This window comes from Rhinolophus ferrumequinum, chromosome 22 (genome assembly GCF_004115265.2).
Source record: "Rhinolophus ferrumequinum isolate MPI-CBG mRhiFer1 chromosome 22, mRhiFer1_v1.p, whole genome shotgun sequence".
Taxonomy (NCBI): Eukaryota; Metazoa; Chordata; class Mammalia; order Chiroptera; family Rhinolophidae; genus Rhinolophus; species Rhinolophus ferrumequinum.
In genome coordinates, this window is record NC_046305.1 from 1,368,152 (window position 1) to 1,386,923 (window position 18,772).

At 52.8% G+C, this 18,772-nt stretch overlaps 1 protein-coding gene across 1 annotated transcript; it reads right to left on the reverse strand.

Annotated features, from left to right (window-relative positions):
- Positions 1–2,403: 2,403 nt before the first annotated feature.
- LOC117014735 (ETS translocation variant 3-like) lies at positions 2,404–17,610 on the reverse strand. Its single transcript, XM_033092894.1, is given in 8 exon segments — positions 2,404–4,185; positions 4,188–5,176; positions 10,027–10,142; positions 11,364–11,601; positions 12,167–12,225; positions 14,795–16,383; positions 16,518–16,609; positions 16,774–17,610. Coding segments are annotated over 6 exon segments (1,590 nt in total). The 5' UTR covers positions 14,830–16,383; positions 16,518–16,609; positions 16,774–17,610; the 3' UTR covers positions 2,404–4,032.
- Between the last annotated feature and the right edge of the window lie 1,162 nt (positions 17,611–18,772).

Here is an 18,772-nt window from a genome sequence, read left to right on the forward strand (position 1 = left end):
CACTGCACCAAGGTGCCGTGCGCCAGCCTGTGGCCCCCCGACCCGGCGCCCGAGCTGGCCCGGCAGAGCAGGCGGTGCAGAGCACGTGGGCTGCGGCGGCGGCCTGAGTGGCGCTCTGAAGGGTGCGATGCAGCGGGCCGGCCGGTGAACGGAGGAGGGTGGGGCTCCAGGGGAGGCCTCGGCCGCGTGGGGGCGGCACAGGTAACGCCCGTGACTCAGTGTCCCCTCCACAAAACGGGCACCCATCTTAGCCGGTCATCACCGGGCGTGAACGCGCTCACGAGCAAGCCCTAAACGGCAGCGTCGGTGTGCGTGCGCGCGCGCGTGCTTCAGGACGGGAGGCGGGCGCCTGCCGGGAAAGGCGGGGGGACCGGCCTGCGTGGGCTCTGGGCCGCGCCCGCCGCTCGCTCGGGCCTCTCCAGGCGCGGGGACAGGTAATCGCCCCCGTTCTGTGCCGAGCGGCCGGCAGCGGCCGGCAGAGCCCGGCGCCTGGGGTCCTGACCTCACAGCTCCGTCCCGGCAGCGCCAGGCCGCGTCGTGTCTGGACCGGCCTGTTCCGGACGCGGCCCGGCCGCGGCCCACACAGCGCGGCCCGATCCCGCGCGGCACAGCTGCCCCGCGAGCCGCGCACGTCCGCGGCCTCCATCTGGCAACAAGCCGCACACTCCACGTAAAAGTATTTTTTTTATTTAACTTTAATTTCTGAGGTAAAATACTTTTTTCTTTCAACTTCCATAACAAAATACAGAGCTATCAGATACCCCTGGAAAAAATATGTATATTATACATATATTTCTATAACATTACATCATATATATAATATATATGCAAAAATCTGAAGACTTTATAGAAAGCGGGACGTCTAGAAGGCACTGCACCACGAGGTTACGGTTACTGACACGTATGTACACCCCACACCTGACCCGGCCGAGGAAACGCTCGTGGAGTCCGGTCTCACACACAAGTCGCGCTCACGCCGCGTCCCCGCCTCACGACTTCGCAACTCAGAGCCGCCTCCACTGAACACACCAACTGTAACCTTTTCTCCAACAAGAAACCAAAAATGGAACACTTCTTTCAAGACTGGATCCAAGCTCCCCTTTCAAACAAAATTAGAATTCCATTATTGTTCACAAAACAAAAAGCATAAACGTAATTGTGGAATAAATAAAAAAAAAAAAAAAAACAAGGGACAAACAGCCAACTGCCTCCGCCCGCGTGGAGAGAAGGGCGACGCTCAGCCGTATTTTAATGCTCTGGAAAGGCCCGCGGTTCTGCTGCCCGACGGCGGCTGGTGCAGCCTGAACACTGGGCTGAAGGGACTTGCTGAACTGTCTGCATTTCACTCACAGCCATTCTCTAAAAATAAAGAGAGCTCAGCAAGGCTGAACGCCCTCGAGATACCTACTATTTTCTACAGTCAAAAAAGCAAACTGTTTGCATGAACAAGGGCTTGATTAATGAAATTTCAAGGTTTACAGATGCAAAATTTTAAACATTTGGCACAGCCAAATTTGTAAAGAATGGGGGAAGAGAGAAATGTCTGGTTTTGTCCCCCTTTTTTCCACCTGCTGTTGGACAGTGATAAGATGCTCCTGGAAGGGAGAGGACTGGCTTTGTGCCAGGCTGGTGGTGGGGCTGCCAGGAGCAGGCTGGGGGGAGAACATGCACCTCCCAGCCCTTGAGCCCAGGACGTCTCAAGGACCCACGCCTACCCCCTCGCCCCCACCCCAGTGTGCAGTGCAAAGCAACCAACAGTTTACTGGTGGGATGGCAATCAAAGGACAGTTACACACCAAACAATTTCTTAAAGCCCAAAAACATTTTTCATGGAGTTGAACATTTTTCGAGTGTTTTTTCAAGTGTGAAAGCAGTGACTTTTTGTGAAAGCAGTGACTTTTTGTTCAAACAGAAGCAGCATCTAGGATTAATTCTGGCACTTGGGTTCTAGGGGTTACGAGGGTACATCATGGATTTCTCTTCCTTATTTTGAAGGCCTCATGTTTCTATTCCTGAGTTAATACCAACACCTGCTGGCCCGCCCCTCTAGTGGACAGAGCGTGGCTAGCCAGCCTTCCTGCTCAGATCGGCAGTGACAAGCAGAGAGCCCCCTCACGCCTGCGCTTGCTTTCGGAGTCGAGGTAAGTCAAGGTGCGGCCGGACACACACCGACACGACCACCACCAACCACAGACGGCCTGAGTCCTTAGGGGCTAGTCTCCTAGTCCCTTTCCCGGGACCAGTCACTCAAGGATTTTGAATTAAACAAGGGGAGGGATCTTGCCAAAAACTGCGTGACGGACTCAGCTCATCCCAAGTCACCCAGTCACTCACTCACTGCTCTGACCTCTCTGGAGCCATGTGTCATGCAGGCTGTTTAAAGATGCCCGCGCCCCCCCCACTGCCAACAGTAATGGACAGCCCTCCAACGCTTCCCAGTACAGAGCCCGCTTCGGCTAAGGTGGAGTCAGGACCTCCTCCTTCCCAGATGGCATCCATGCCCACTCCTCTCCCGTCAGATATGGAGTCACTTCCCTCCCCGCTATCCTCATGTCCCGTGATCTCAGCCAGTTAGGTATGTCCACACACCACACAGACGGATGGACACACACACACACACACACACACACACAGCTTCTCTGCCCCAGTCCAGGGCCCTTTTTGCTTCATATAAGATCAATGCTTTCCCCTTCCTGTGAAGTTGATGGAAGGACACTTCCCATGAAGAAACACTTCCTGTGTAAACTGGAGTCTCACACAGAACAGCCCACCAATCGAGAATCAGGACCTGGGGAACGGGTATGGCAAGAACAGCAAGAACACAACAGGACAGACGCCACCACCTCACTCCCGGCCTCTGGCATCTGGCTGCCTAGTGTAGCGCCGCCCACCTCTCCCTTCAGGTCCAACAAACACCCACTGTGCCCCCAGCTACCTCCTGTGTTTCCAGGTACCACCCGCCTTTGACTGCCCATCCAGGCACACCAGACCAAGCGGGGAGACTACAGAGCAGCTCGCGCTGAACCACTCTTCCACATTCCTGGATTATCTGAAAAGTTGTCCACGCCCTTTCACGGGCTCACGCTGACAGACCCGTATCGCGTTAAAGTATGTCCATTGTTAAGGCTTGACTTAAGAAAACGAAAAGAGAAGCATACTCAGCGGAAAGCCCTCTTCAACGCCGTCATGCCTCTCCGTGACCTCACGCATAGCCAGCTCTGGTTTGGCTCCCCACACCCACGATGGAAAAGGAAAAATAAAGATCATTTTTGTGTCTGCTTTGTTTTTAAAGGCATTGGGTTACTTCCTCCTGCCCTTTCTTCCTTCCCTGAACAAGAGTGTACAACTCCTCATGGCTTCTGAACAGGTGAAGTAGGTGAAAAGTCCAGGAATTCACAGCGAGCCTTGTGTCACCCATGCAGCCCAGCTCGGTGCCCGCGCCTCCCAGCTGTACTCTCACTGGCAGATGTTTCGTGTTTCCTGAAAACAGTTTTTTAGAAGAAAAGAAAAAAATGCCAAACAAAGGACAAGAGCCACATACGAACACCCCCCCCCCAGGACTGAGATGACCTTATTCTTCCCTTGAAACAATTATAAAGAACCATCTCAGGCCAACGCGTTTGTCAATGGTGTCTCACTGCTCAGCCGCCCACCCTCCCAACCACGCTCGTTCCCCTTCTGTGCGTCCCTCTCAGAGCAATGTGAGTTCATTGATGGCTTTCCATGGAGAAATACCAGAGAAAGAAAGAAGCCTAGAACCTGAACAAGCCCGGGACTGGCATTGTCTCTGCCCTTTGGGAGTTTGTCAGAGAGTACGAGCCTCGACAGGAAGCGGAGGCGGTCTCTCCTTTCAGTCAATCCCCCTGTGCCCTACGCCCCAGGAAAAAAGTGTGTTCATATCTCACCTAATTTACAACAGAAGACACCCCATCCCATCCCCAAATGTAAAAATACAAGTCTAAGCCCCCCGCAATCTTGCTACATAAATACATGTATCTGATTATAGTACAGACAGCCCCCCCACCTCCAGGTCTAAGCGTCCGCGGCTGCTGTCGCCAAACCCCGCGGCCCCGGCGCGTCCCACGGGGGCCGGCCACCCTTGCTCAGCCCTTGAGCTCCAGGGTCATCATTCCAGCGCCGCTTCAGCCGAAGCTTGGGGGGCATCAGGGCGTCTTCTTTCTTCTCTCAGGTGCACTGGGCTCCTTGCCAGGCCCGTCGTCACTGTCTTCAGTCACTTCCAGGGCTCCTTCACTTGAGGCGCTGATGGGTGCAGAGGGCCACACACGGGGTGCAGCCGGGCGGGCAAAGACAGCGCCCTTTCCCTCTTCTGTGGTCCTGCCTGGCACAGCGCCCTCTTCTTGCGAGTGTCCCTCCTTCTCTCGGGCCGACTGCCGCAGACTCTCGGGGTCCTTCTCAGAGGCGGGCTCCACCTTAACTCTCGGGGTCAGAGGAGCCGTGGCAGCGGTGGGAGTGGGGACAGCCGCCGGCTGCTCGCTGCTCTCTGCCCTCTCGCGGTTCTTCCGCCCCACGGGTGGGGGCTGCAGCTTGATAGAAAACTGGGCCGGCTCCTCGGGAAGCACTTGGCACTGCAGTGGTGGGACCATGAGCCCCGGGTAACGCGGAAATGTCCGGGGACTCAGATGGTAGTTGAACACTGAACAGGCTTGAGAATGAAGGTAGTGTTTCATTTCCTCAGGGTTGAAGGAGAAGCAACTGCTGCTGGTGAAAGGGCTCAGGCCTGGAGACGGGCTGTAGGAGAAGATGGTGGGAGTCAGGGACAGGGCTGGGGAAATGGGGACGTTCAGGACGCCTCCGCGGCCAGCGATTGGGGAGACGGCGAAGGGACTGTGGGGGTCAGGGTAGAGCCCCGGCCTGGTGAACAGCGGAAGCATGATGTCAGGCTTGCGCTTCTGATGGCCAATGCCTCCTCCCCCGACGGCGTTCCGGGAGGCCATGAGATCCACGCCCCGGCGCCAGTCGGCCGCGCCGTCCTCTAGCTCCGAGAGCTCCGCCTTCCTCTCGGCGCCATTACTCAGCTCCTGGCCAGAGGCTGCCAGGGAGCTGGCAGAGAAGCGCCCTGGCTGCACGTCACTACTTGGAGAGGGCGCGTCCAGAGGTGGGAAGTGGAACCGGGAGGAGGCCGTTGGCACTGGTGGCGCGCTCTGGGGAACCACACCTGTGACGGTGGAAAGGACAAAAGGCCACTTCAGAGGTCTGCTCACTCATCATCAGCACTTTCCCTTTTGCTAAGTAAATAAGTACACGGTGTTTAGCAGCGACAGGAAACACATTCCAGCAGGGCCCAATCCCCAGCCCGTCCCCCTAGCAACTACTGCCCAGTTTCTCCGTCTCAATGCAGCCGCCATCTTTCCAGCTCTTGCTCACGCTGTCTTCGGGGTACGAGGGACCACTGGAAGTCTGAAACAGAAATCCCACGAAGGAGGGATTTCCCATTGCTCACACCAGGTTCCCAGCAGTTCAGAGCTTAGCAACGAGCAGGCGCTCAGCAACCAGGGGCTGAATGAATGAATGGCCCACGGGCTCCTCCTCGGCCACTCTGAACAGTGTGTGTCACCTTTTCACTCTCGGCTTTGTAAACAGTCTGCTTATGTCCCTAACATTGGCATGTCCGTAAAGCAAGCAGACACAACTGACATGCACGCAGAGCCATGCAGGAAAAGCCCAAGCCCCTGCCCGTAGCATATGTGAACAAGGCATATTTTAAGGACAAAAACAGATGGAAAAAAACGGCCAGGGGATTGTTAAGCTCTTATAATGTATCTTTATCAGTTCTGATATACAATCACTACTTTACAGAAATTTAAATATTTTTCAATTCTCTCCAAATCTATTACTTCTCTAGTAACTTTTACATGAAGACCTCCATCCCCAAACCCGCTTTCTATGCTTTTCAGGCACTGAGGAGGCCGGCCCACCAGGACCTCCCACTCCTCTCCCAAGTTCACCTGCTACAGTCTGACGCTCTAAGCTACCGACGTCATGCTGAACACGCCAACTCCAGAGGCTAAGTCCTCAGCCCCAAAGGCCCTCCTTGTAAACGGCCTGGGAAAAGCGTGCCAGCGGAGAACCCAGGGCCTCTGGATTCCTGGACGGTCCCAGCGGCCCACCACCGAGGATGTCAGCAGGGCGCTTTACACTGATGCCGAGACGGGGAGGAGCAACAAAGGCAAAGGCAAAGAAAAACCCAAATAAGTGAAAGTACGGTGCTCTAGGAGAAGCAGCCATAAAGGGTGGAAGAGATGGCGGGGGAGGCGGCACTCCTAACCGGCGGCCTTCTCTCCGTATGGCGGACACATCCTCATGGGTGGGCACAGGTGACTCTGGGCACAGGTGACTGAGTGACACTGCAGAGCAGCATCTCCTAAACTCATGTGCCACAGAAAACTGTTCTGCAAAACTTTTTTCCCTAAAGCCACTGATGGTATCTTATAATTAAGAAAAACAGGTGGATGACCTTGTATATAATTTGAGTTGAGTCATGGAGTCCCAGGCTTCTTTTAGCCTGTTACGGTGTCTAAAATTCTACTCTTTTTGACTTTTTTGAATCTTGATGTTATATTAAGAGCATATCTATGAAAAGGCAGAAAACCTCAGTTCGGTGAGTTCTGAAGACTGAGCGACGTAAGGATACGCTCCACGCCGGCGCTCCCACAGGCTGCGCTCACTGCAAAGCCTGCAAGGAAGCCGCCCACAGCGTTTCCAAGGGCACACAGAGGGCATGCAGGGGAGCGAGGCGGCGACACTGCAGCAGAGCTGGAGCCTCCCCTCTAAGTGCAGCAGCTCCACTACCAGACGTCCACACAGCAAATCTAGGATTTTGTCTGAAAAAATAAGCCTGCTACTTCAAAACTTTGAGTGACACGTGTGGCTTTGGAAGAAGACTGTGTTCCCGGAGCCACCATGATAACTGAGTGGTAAGGTGGGAAACTGGGTGTAGATCCCAGTTCTGGCGCCTTTTCCTTGTAGCAAGTACCAATGGGTCTTTGACCCCCCTCTGGCAAAATGGAAAGAATACCAGCCTTTGCCTAGGTTCAAACCTTGGCCCTACCACTCATGAGTTGTGTGACTGGATAACTTACCTTTATGTGCCTGTTTCCTTGCCTGTAAAATGCGTAATAACGGGACTAATCTCATGGTTTAAAAACTAAAAAGTTAATATTTGTGAAGATCTCAGAATATATCAGCACATAGCAAAATGCATATAAGTATTTGTTAAAATAAGTAATTTATTAGATCATAATCGTGGTTCAAAATCCCAATTTTAAAAGGCATATATAGTAATTGAATATGGACCACGTTAGATAATGGCATCAGAGCAATGTCAAACTTCCTGGGCGTGGCAATGGCACTGAGGTTCTGAGAAAGTCCTCGTCCTCGTACCTGGGAGATACGTGCTGAAGTTCACAGGGGTGAAGTGTCGTGACGTGCAGCTTACTCTCAAAAGATTTAAAAAGTATATACAAACAGAAAGGCATAAAGCAAGTGTGGCAACAATGTTAATGATTAGTGAATCGTGAGAGGCCATATGGGTGTTCGCTGTTCTATTTTTTCCAGTTCTGTAGGTTTCAAGTTTTCCAAAATAAAGATAGAGATAAACAACCTGGGATGGGGGTGGGGAGGCACAGAGAGGTCTCAAGTCCATCCCTGAACTGGTCTGCCCTGCCCCCACACCTTACAGGCTACCACTTTTACTAGTATCTTCTGTATCTTTCCCATGATTATTATGTAACTACAAGTAAATACTTAAAATAAATGTAACATAATACTTTACAGGATGCTTTCAATGATAAAAATGAGAGACTGTGTGTAGAAGTGCCATCCAAGTGTTCCGTACTCTACCCTACACGGTTAAGGGAAAGTAGGGCTGTGGGGAGGGAGAACAGTCACGTTCCTTGTCACTCGACGAACTGCCGTATTACTCAGCTATATTACAACCAGCAGGCACTGCCTCTATTTTTAAAAACACACCGATTGGAACAGCCCACTCTATCGACTCACCACCCAGACACGGTCCCTCTGGCCCTACTTCACACAGCCCTACGACTCAGAGCACTCACCACATCCCACGTTCCGAACGGTGTTAACCCCACATCCCACCTCTCCTGCTAAACTGTAAGTTTCTTGAAGGAAAGCGCTCGCCCATCATTTTTGTATGGTTTTTAGGGCTTAGCACCTTATCTGCTGTACAGAGGAATGAGTCCCAATCCAGAGGAAGAATGACTGACCTAGTAAACGGGAGCCAGTTCTTAGGAGCTCAGTCTCTCAGGGACTGTTTCTTGAGAAGCTGCTCACAAAAACTGTACCCCGCCCACCCTGACCAATCTCTGACTTTGCTGCCATCCTTAATTTTCTTATTTGTAAAATGATATGGACACATATACTTTTCTGGGCTAGAGGAGTTAAATGAGATCATTCACAAAACACTAAGCAAAGTACTTTTGTTATCACAAAACACTAAGCAAAAGTACCTTTGTTAAGCACACGTTCAATGAACGTTGCAGCTCCTGTCATCAGAGAAGCTAACCTGAGATGAACGACATTTGCTTGAGCTGGATGAGGGTCTCTGAACAAACGACCCCCGTTTCCTGGTCCGTCCCAGGAGTAAGCCCCCAGCCGTGGGCTCAGGGGGACGCACACACACTACCGGCTTCCCCCATGACTTTCTCATTAGGATCCTGAGCTTAGCTGAGGATCAGTGCCAGTCCCACTGCCCTTGGCGGAGCGGCTGCGCTAGGCCAGGGCTGTCGGGTGTGCCACTGCACGTGTCCAAGTGACTGGACTTGTGGAGTTTCAACAGACAAGAATGGGTTACAGACCGAAGGACAGATCAAGGAAGCGTTTTGGGGGGAATGGTATGGAACGGTATGGGCGCCAACAGAGTCTTTAGAATTGCCACATACCCACGTAGAGCCCCAGTTCTGCTCGGCGTACAGGGAGGGGGCACAAGAAGAACAGAGAGGAAGCGGGGATTCCAGTGGCTAGAACAGGTTTGATTTCCTAATGCCTCTCCCTCAGGCACAAGGAAAGAAAACAGGTTGTAATTAGAGAGATGCATTCCAATACCACTTTTTTTTTAAATGTATGCCCCAGGGACAGGAGGGGGTGGCCCCAGAAGGAGATGGATATGTAATGGCAGCAGCATGAGCTGAAACTGCCCTAACTTGTTGTGCAATCATTACGTATCTGCGGTGGATCTCAGCACTAGACTCTCAGCCACTCCCCCACTCCAGGTTTTCAGGTCCCCCCCTTTCTCTGAGAAGTTGTACCACGGCAGCATCAGTCAGACTTCTTCCGTACAAGGCCACAGAGGCGTACTGATGGCTGGGCAGAAACCCGTTAACAGAGGCCGCCGTCTTGGGCAGGGGTACTGTCTGCACCTACAAACCAACCATGCAACCACGCAAGCCCTATGAGAGCCTTCCACGCTGAGGGGCGGGCCTAAAACCTCCGCAGACCCGAAGGGGAAGCCTTGCTGCACTCAAGAGAAGGTCAGTCACCCCAGCGTCTTGTTCTCTGAGGAGCTGCTGCTGCAGATCAAAGACCCTGCTTTTCACTGCAAACACACAAGCCTCCCCTCCTGTGATCAAGGTCTGTGGTTTTGATGACAGTCACCTGATAAGGGACTCTGGTAGTTTCATAGAAAATCGGAAGTGTTTGTAGAAGCAGGTTCTCGTCTATCAAAGAGCCACTGGATAGGGTGTTAAAGCTCTAACTAAAGATCAACACAAGCTTACGGACACCATTCTCAAGAGGACAGAGCAGTAACATCCAGATCACAAATAACAGGCAGAGAAGGGAAGCAAAACGTCCAACCGAACCCTTTATCCCGACACAGCCGAGCCGATTGCCCCGGGTGAGACGACAGGAACACAGAGCAAGGACGGAGGCACGCCGAGGCTGAAGCGATGGCGAGCTTCCCAAGCATCCTAAACATGCTAGGCTTAGACGTGGTGTTTAGAGTCTTTTCCAACTCAAAGCTCCTTCCACCCAGAGGCTGCATCTTACCACTTGGCCGGATGTTGAGGAATGGGTAGTTGGGCATCACCAGCTTGTTGAAGTTAAATTTGTACGTGAACCTTTTCCCTTTTGTTTTATGGAGAATCCTCTTGTTGTAATAGTATCTGCAAAAACAGGAATGCCTGTCAGGCCACCTTCTACCTCCCGACACCTCCTGCTACACTCCGGTGACCCAAAGACCAACAGTTCTTGTTCCAAGTACTACTTGTAAATGTCATGGCCACTCTTTCGTGCCGTGCCCTCAGCCGAGGGCTGGGAGACCTGGGAGCTTCCTTTTTCTCCTTCAGTTTTCCAGTTCATTCCAGTCCTGCGCTAGAGCTTCACAAAGACAATCTCACTTTAAGATCCTGAACACCTATCCGAACCCCCAACACCTTTCGTCTTCAGTTTCAGTTCTACAGCGCCTTTTCTTCTGTTCCTACATGTCACTGCCTGGTTTCTTTCCTGCTTACCCAGGTGGGGGCAGATGAGGCTCTCGTGAGACCTGACGTGGTTATTCTGGGGGGCACACATGAAAGAATGGGGAACTCCTTCACTCACAGTGGCAGGTCAAACAATGGGAGAGCCTGAGCTGGGAACCAGCAGGCAGCTGGCCGCTTCCCTCTTACAGGGATGTGAGGTTCCAGCAAAGCGGCCGCAGATTTGACACCCAGGGTTACCAAGAATGAAACAGCTTCATCTGGGAACTTCATGCCCCTGGAGCCTTTCGCCTCGCACCCTTTCAGTGGCACAAGTTATAAGCTGCCTTCTGGCCCCGAGGGCTAAGGGTTAGGGAATGTACAGACTGATAAGGGTGAAAGAACCTGAGGAGACATACAGATCACTCGTCAGATGTGTTGGAACCCATGGGCTGACGGCTGAGCTCAGGGCCATGGCTGCTGACAGCCAGGTCACTCCTCTCTGGGAGTGCTCGTCCTATGTGTTGGCTTCACTACTTTTCTATTTCTTCCAGGAGAGTTAAGAAGAGAGATTCTAATAGCTTTCCCACAGGGAAGTCGACAGTCATCTTTTGGATTACAAAGGAGCTCCAGTCCCCGTTAAACCCACTGTCACCCACCACCGAGCAGAACCGGCTGTCTGTCAGGGTCCAGTGCCCGCCACATTGGACTCCCTCCTACATGTGAGCGAACACGTGCCCTTTCTCCTCCAGTGCCTCCACTATTCAGACTCTACAGGTCTTCTACTCCCACCTGACGACGACACGTTATCCACTCACATACTACAGGTTTGTCACCTGATACCCCCTTTACCCAACATCATCCAGGAGACTGCTTAGTCTCCTTCCAATCTGTTAACACCATGGATTTGGGAAGCCGTTCTGTTACCTGAGGGCCCGGCTCAGCTTGTCGTAGTTCATCTGTGGTTTGCACTTCCTGCGGCCCCAGAGGCGGGCCACCTCGTCGGGATCCTTGATGACAAACTCCCCATACTCTCCCTGCTGCCAGGCGATGACATGGCGGAACTCCTCCTTCTGCAGCAGCTCCAGGATGAAGTGCCACAGCTGGATCTGCCGGGAGCCCGGGGATGACTCTGTCTTATAGGCCCAGTCAGGGAACTGATACCCTGGAATGTGAAGAAGGTAAGAGCAAAGCAGTTAGGGGCGCACCCCAGTGTCCCCGGCTCCATATCCCAGGGCGCAGTCTCTGGAGTGCTGTGCAAACATGCCATCAACACCCTTTCGGTCAGCTGGGGCCAACCACAAGGGAAGAGGAAAGCGCAGAGAAGTCAGCTTTCCTTCCGGCAATCATCGAATCTGATAAGAGTCGGGGTAGCACCCACATGCCCTACTCTCTCACCTTTTCCTATATTACTAAATCTCACACCTGCTTTCTACGAGGGCATGGACATTCCAAAGGGAACAAACAGGAATCATAAACTAACATATTAGGAAAATACAGCTGACACCCCTTCCTCCCCAGGCTGGGACTGTGTCTCCACCAGGAAAGAGAGTCTAAAGCTTGAGACAAAGGCATGGTCACCAGACTTAGATACATGTCCACAGCACGCAAGCCTGCCACTGTCCCCCAGTACCCCCCAGACAGAGGCTGTCAGCCTGTTGTGGCGTTAGTGCAGAGAAAAGGAACCACGGAGGGACATTCCAAGTACATGAGAGATGATTCCTGCTCACCTCCACCTCCTTCTGGCTTTTCCACGATGCTACAGCCTGCTTTCATTTTCAGCCTCCTGCTGAGAGATACAAGCCACAGCAATTACTTCAGGCGCTATTATTATTCTCTTCCAAGGTTTCTTAGCACAGCCTTTCCTCAAACTTCCCTTTTCTTACCTTTTCCTCTTTATGTGACCCTCTTTCTTTCAAACATGTCACCTCTGAACTGCTAATCCCTAAAGTCATCAAACGATGGTCCTCAGGTCATGAGCTTCACAGGCCTTAATTATCTCTCACCTGACTTTAAACCGCAAACGGTAAACACTGTCTTTAATATTTGCTTTCTTCCTCCTGACCAGCCCTTCAGAAAGGAAGGGCACAGTGACATGGGTCCAGAGAGGCAGCCCAAACAGGTCAGTTGGTTTTCTATTACTGGACAGGCCCAGCATGCCAAGACACACATGCCTGCGTTCTCCCAGATGGACCAGTTTAAAGAAGAGTGAAAAAAATCTCAACACATCTGATTGCCACTCAAAGGGAACATCTGATTTTGATGTATTTTACTGAATTACCTGAAATGTGAGAAGGAAAAAACCCCGTCAGAAAACGCCCCCTCCTCCTATGAAAAACACCCTGGGATACAGGAAGTAAACACACCATATGTAGTTCCTCTAGACAAGAAACGCACATAATTCCCCCAATTTTTCTTGAGAAAAAAGGTTACATTTTCTCCCTTTCACAGGCAGGAGAAAGAGCAGGCACTTCTGCGTCTCTTAGCTCAGCGAGCGGAGGGAGTCTAGCTGCGGCCTGGATTCACAGTTCAGTACCTGTCCTGTCCTTAGCAGCCAGCACGCAGCTCCGTATCGGTCAATCCTTTAGCAAAAAGAAGGGAAGGGCGAAACTGCCACAGGGAGATGCGGGCAGGAGGGCAGACGGCCCCTGACGGTTCCCCAGGGGGGACCGGCCCTCAGCACCCACATTAGCGCGAGTCTGGGGGGGCAGGTAGGAGCCTTGGTGGCCTCGGGGTGGCGTGGGGACAGACTCCTAATCTTGGCAGTTTCATCTAACCTAGGATTCCTCTGGATCCTTTGAATTTTTTTCTCACCACACACAGTAAGGAAACCAGCAGGGAAGGAGGAGGAGGAGATAAATACCCCAAAGGAAGAAGCAGACACACGCAGACACACACACAGTCACACACACGAGACACACCACGACGAGGCCCCTGACGGCTGGGGCTTCCTCCCCGGCTGCTCCCATCTCCGAGACAATGAGGGAGGAAAACACCAATTCCCCCGCCGCTCCAGGAAGCGGCCCTGGCCTCGGCTCCGGGGGGCTCCGCCGGGCCGCGCGCGGGGTGGCCGTCCCGTCACAGGCACGCCCTGCCTCCCTCACGACCCGGGGGTCCAAAGCCGCCGCCACGCCAAGCGGCGTGACCGGGAAGCTGTCCCCTGACACCCCGGCTCCCGGCCGTCCCCACGAACGACCCCTCCCGGGCGCGCCTCTGCCCGCGCGCGCTTCACGACTTCACTCGGAGGAGACACGCACGCACACGCACACGCACACGCCGTCCAGGTCCCGCCGCTCATCGCAACTCTGCAAATCCAGGCCCTCGCCCTTCCTCGGATCGCAGCCCCTCCCCGGAGACAGAAGCGGGCGGCCAGTCGGGCGCTGCGGCTCCCGGGCGCGGCCCGCGGCCCAAGCCGCCTTTCCTGTCGCCTCCGGCCTCCCTCGCCCCGGGGCACGAACGCCGCCCCGGGTCCCCGTCGCCCCTCAGACACGGGGCCCCCTCCCTCCCCCGCCCCCCGCGCTGGGTGAGGCCGGCTGGGTGGGGACGTGGCCCGCCGGGCGGCCCCAAGCGCAGGGCCGCCGTCCCCGCCGAGGCGCGGGGGTTCCGGCCGCAGGGGTCGGCGGCGAGGCCGGGACCCACCTCTCCCCGGCACGGTCCGTCTTCGGTCCGGTCTCCTCCGCGGCGTCTCCGGCTCCTCCTCATCCAGCCCAGCAGGAAGTGACCTCCTCGGCTGCTGTCGTCACTTCCATCCTCCGCCGAGAGGGCGGGGCGGGGGCGGCGCCCTCCCGCCGGGCTCCCAGCCGCGCCGCGCTGCGCCCAGCCGCCGCTCCCTTCCCTTTCCCGGCCGCAGACGCCGACTTCCGCCCGCACTCCGCCCCCGGCGCTCCTCCCGCCGCGCAGCCCGCGCAGCCGCCCTGGCGCGGCGCGTGCGTCACTCTGCGGGGGCACGTTACGCACGTTCGCGGTGGGCGAGGCTACCGGGCCGCGGCCCTGAGGGAAGCGCAGTTAGAGAGGAGTCCCGGCGAGCTGGGGGGGGATGCCGGAGACCCCCCCCCGGGAAAGGCCGAGGTGCTGGGACACGGCGTCCCCCGGCCGCGGCGGCCGCGCAGAGAGGAAGGCCCTCACCGTGGGCCAGGAGGACCGCGGACTGCGAGGGCGTCCTCCACGCTCCGAGAAAGGGCCCTTCCACGCGCTGCGAAGCGCAGCCGCGAAGCTTCTGCCCCGTGGCGTGGGGCCAGGCCCCGCGTGTCCCCGCGTGTCCCCGCGTGTCCCTGTCCCTTTGCATTGAGTCTTAATTTGGGCCCATCTAAGCAACTCGCGCGTCTCCCCCAGTCATTCAAATACATCTCCCCCTTTACCTTTTGTTCCTGCGGAGGAAGACATTATGGAGCATTTTTGTGCTACTTCTGAGGCTCCCCGATAAAGGCCGGGGAGCAGGTCAGCTTCATCCCGTCTCCAGCCCGGTCTGGCTGAGGGGCGTCCCGGTCTCGTTTCATTCGGAGGCAGGAAAAAGCGAGGAGTACGGATCAGTAAAGGTTAAACCAATTGAGTGAAGGATCAAAGTGTGAAGGATCAAAGTGTGGTGGAAGTGAACAAGGGAGATGGAATTGACGGAGCATTGACACACTTGGGGTAGAGCAGTGGACGTCGCTTTGTACCGTTGTTCTAATGCCACCTCTCCGTCCCGAATGCCACCAAGAAGGTGGAAGCCGCCTAAGTTGTTAGAAAAGCTGGCTTCTGGCGTTGGATTTACTCCTAGCCCTTCTCTAGCTGTTGATGGATGAATTAATCAGCAAGTTGGGCCCCTCTGGGTCTAAAGTTGCCTTCCCTGTTTCAAAACAGGATAATAAATAGGATTGGCCGTGTAAGGTCTTATCTAGTTAGAAAATCATACTACCGGTATATAGGTGAATAAAATGAGCAACATTTTAGCGTCGAGATGACTGCCGAAATCTGCAAGGACACCATGAGCCCTGTCTACACGTCCTCTGTATCTTCCACACAGCACCCAGAAGTGTCACGTGGAAATGTCACATGTTTGATTGGACAGTCTGCAAAATCCTCAGATTTAGCTAAATGACGTAAATTATAGATAGATCCTAGTGCCTTCAACTACTAGCAGTGTGACTTCGGTAAAGTTGCTTAACCTCTCTGTGTCAGCTTCTCATCTGGATGGATGTACTCACATGGTTGTATGAAATGTGTTCATACATGTACAGTGGTGAGGAGAGAGAATGGCACATTGTAAATGTGACAGATGAACAAATGTTGGCAAAAATAAGCAGAATCATAAAAACACTCCAGTTCTCACACCACCCATGCAAGTCTTAGTAATTGTGTCAACTTAGAAACCAGGGTCATCAGGAATGAGCAGCTTCTTCTGAAAGTCTGAAATTACCAAGCTCCGGCTCATGGCTCAGATGGTCATGCTCAGAGCCCGCACTTACCCTCCAAGGAGCCTGTGTTTTACAGAGCACTGGGAACCAGAGTACGGGGACGCTCTGCGTACTCATATTCCCCGCTGTCTCCCAGCGGATCTCTGCTGCTACTGCTTCTCTGAGTAATTAGAGTCCTCCAGGATGACTCGAGTAAACACAATTAAGAGATAAACAGGCCTCTCTACCTGGCTGGAGTCTGAACTGACATACCGAGAAATGTGTATATGCCAGTAGAGCTCAGCAGAGTTTTTACACTCAGAATCTACTCACTGGCCTGAAACACAACAGGTCAATTTGGGTTTGATAAGCAAACTGGAGGTTCCCTCCCAGTAGTGGATCCAGACAAATGAGTTTTGTAGTGGGCACCTCTGTGATGGTAGAACGCGGGAGATTCGGGTGGCTCTGGACTCTTTGCCCAGCTTCCCTGAGGTCCCTCCCACTGTGTCCTTCACCTGCTTCAGATGCGATTCCACTCCTGGAGATACGGAAATATGGAGAGCACGGGCTTTCTGAAAGCATGGGGGTGGAAACACAGACACAGTCTAGGAGTCGAGACAGGGAGTAATCCCTCTTGAATTTCCACTTGCTCAAAGCCCTCTTTGTCCACTGACACTGCCTGCCCTGTGCCCCACTTCCCACTCACCTTTGTAATTGTCCCGAATGCCTAGGGTAAGTTTCTGCTGTAAATCACACTCTCAGTTTGGCCCTCCATGCACCACAGCTACTCCATTGCTTCTGAAATTTAAAAAAGAGAAAGAACGTCTAATTCTTCAGAAACCTCTTCCTGGATTGGCGTGTGTGTGTGTGTATATGTGTGTGTGTGTGTGTGTCCCCTGGTTTGCTCTTCTGTGTAGCCCGTTTTCATCTACGCATGTCTATTCTCCATGTTCCAAACTTACCCAGCCATAGGTGGAATATAAATGCTTTCCTCTCGTAGCAGGATCATCCAGATGAGAAGCTGACACAGAGAGGCCGTCACGTACGCATTTGTCCTCGGTGCGTTCTTCATAGACCCCTGCAGTGCCCAGCACTTCTGTGTCATTGTGTCACATGCCTAACAGTGATAATTCCCTTTTGTGCTAACGTACGGGCTGCCGTCTACAGGCACTGGTTTCTCCCACCTCCTGCAGTCTCCTGGAAGTCTCCCAATAGAAAGCAGGTAACCTCTTTTCCCCAGACTGTGTTGTCACTGAACTTGGACTCAGAAGACCTGAGTTGCAGCCCTACTTCTGCCCTTTGCTAATAACTGTGTTCTCTGACAGGCTGCCAAACGCCTCTGAGTTCTGGCCTCCTCGTCTTCGTCTGTAAAAGGGAGACACGACTAATGTCCTGCACAGTGGCTGTGGAGCGCATGAAGTTTGAAGCCCTTTACAGAGGTCAAGGTCATGATTACTCTGGCCACCACCCCACACCCCACAGGGTTTGGTGTCAAGAACTCAAACTTTGCAGCAGTTATCACCAAATTACGCAAACTTTGAGTGGATTTAATATGTCGAACTTGGGTAGGAATCCAATGGAAAAAGATTTTGCCTGGAGAATTAGGGTTCATGAGTTTCTTATCTAGGCACAATTTTGTAAGGACCACCTCAAGGCAATACATTTCACTCCCTCCGTGCCTCAGTTTTCCCATCCATAAAATGACTATGATATGAACTTCCAGAAAGAAAAATACTATAACATCGAAACATTATTTCTATTGATAAAGTCCAAGACTGGAGGGTGTGTACGAAATCGACTTATTTCTACTCTGTGTGACTCAGTTTCCCCGAGAGTAAAGTGAAGATACACTATTATGAGAGAACAAACTTTCACTTAACATTATTTGCATTTTACCACATTGGACTCAAGTAGCTCATAGGATTTGGTGTTTTGTCTCCTTTTCCCCATCATCCCGAGGTGGTTGTGAGGATAGAGGAGTTAATGTCAGTAACACGAGTGGGGATCCCCAGATTAAAGGTTAAGTGAGTCCAAAGCAGAAGTAACTTTGTCCAAAGTCGCGGCTCAGCCAGGAGCAGGGAACCTGGCTGTTTATTCAGTGGTGACTCGGAGACTCAAGGACTGTCCCGGATTCCACGTCCATCATGGTCCACAAATACCCCTTCCTCTCATTTCCCTTTTTAGGTCTTGGTTCCCCCATCGCAAACAGGCACAGTGGAGAAGGTAGTGAGAGATCACGAAAAACAACCCAGGAGAACAGGGTTTATACAAGGAAATGGATACTTAAGCTATTTGCATTTTTGTTTTCCTGGCAGCCTAGGAGAAAGATTCCCCTAACCAAACTTCTGAATACCGGAATCTATATATTTCTGAAGGCTCATTGCTTCAGGAAGCCTGACGATCTTAATTGGAGCAGAGGGCTAGCTTCTCCTCATCCTCAGGATGTATTCCCTGGGATGTATTTTTCAAGGCCCAATATTTGTTCCCCACTCTTACAAGACCTGAAACCCTGACCTGTTTGCCACATAGAGGTTTCGCTGTCTTGTATTTATTCACTGTTCACATCCGGCTCGCACCGTATTCTCTTTATGACTGCCTACAGCATTTGTCATCCTAAGAGGGCAGAGACTGTGCCTATCTAATTGTCATTATGTAATGGCCAATAAAAATGATAATCACTGGCATAGAGACTTGAGGTCACAGTCTAACAAACACCAGTGCCGGCTGTAAGTGAATAAATGGAGTGAGGTCTTGAATCTAATGAATTAAAAGGCAATCAATCACCTTCAAATATTTTAGAAAAAGTTTCCCTTAGTAATTGCCCACATAGTTTTGAACTGGTGGAATCTTAGAGATGGAATGAACGTCACAGGTCGTCTACCTCATCTTCCCACGAAGTGGCACCAGCCTGTACTTGAATGAACCCTCACAATGATGAGATCACTACTTTGCCCAACCTAG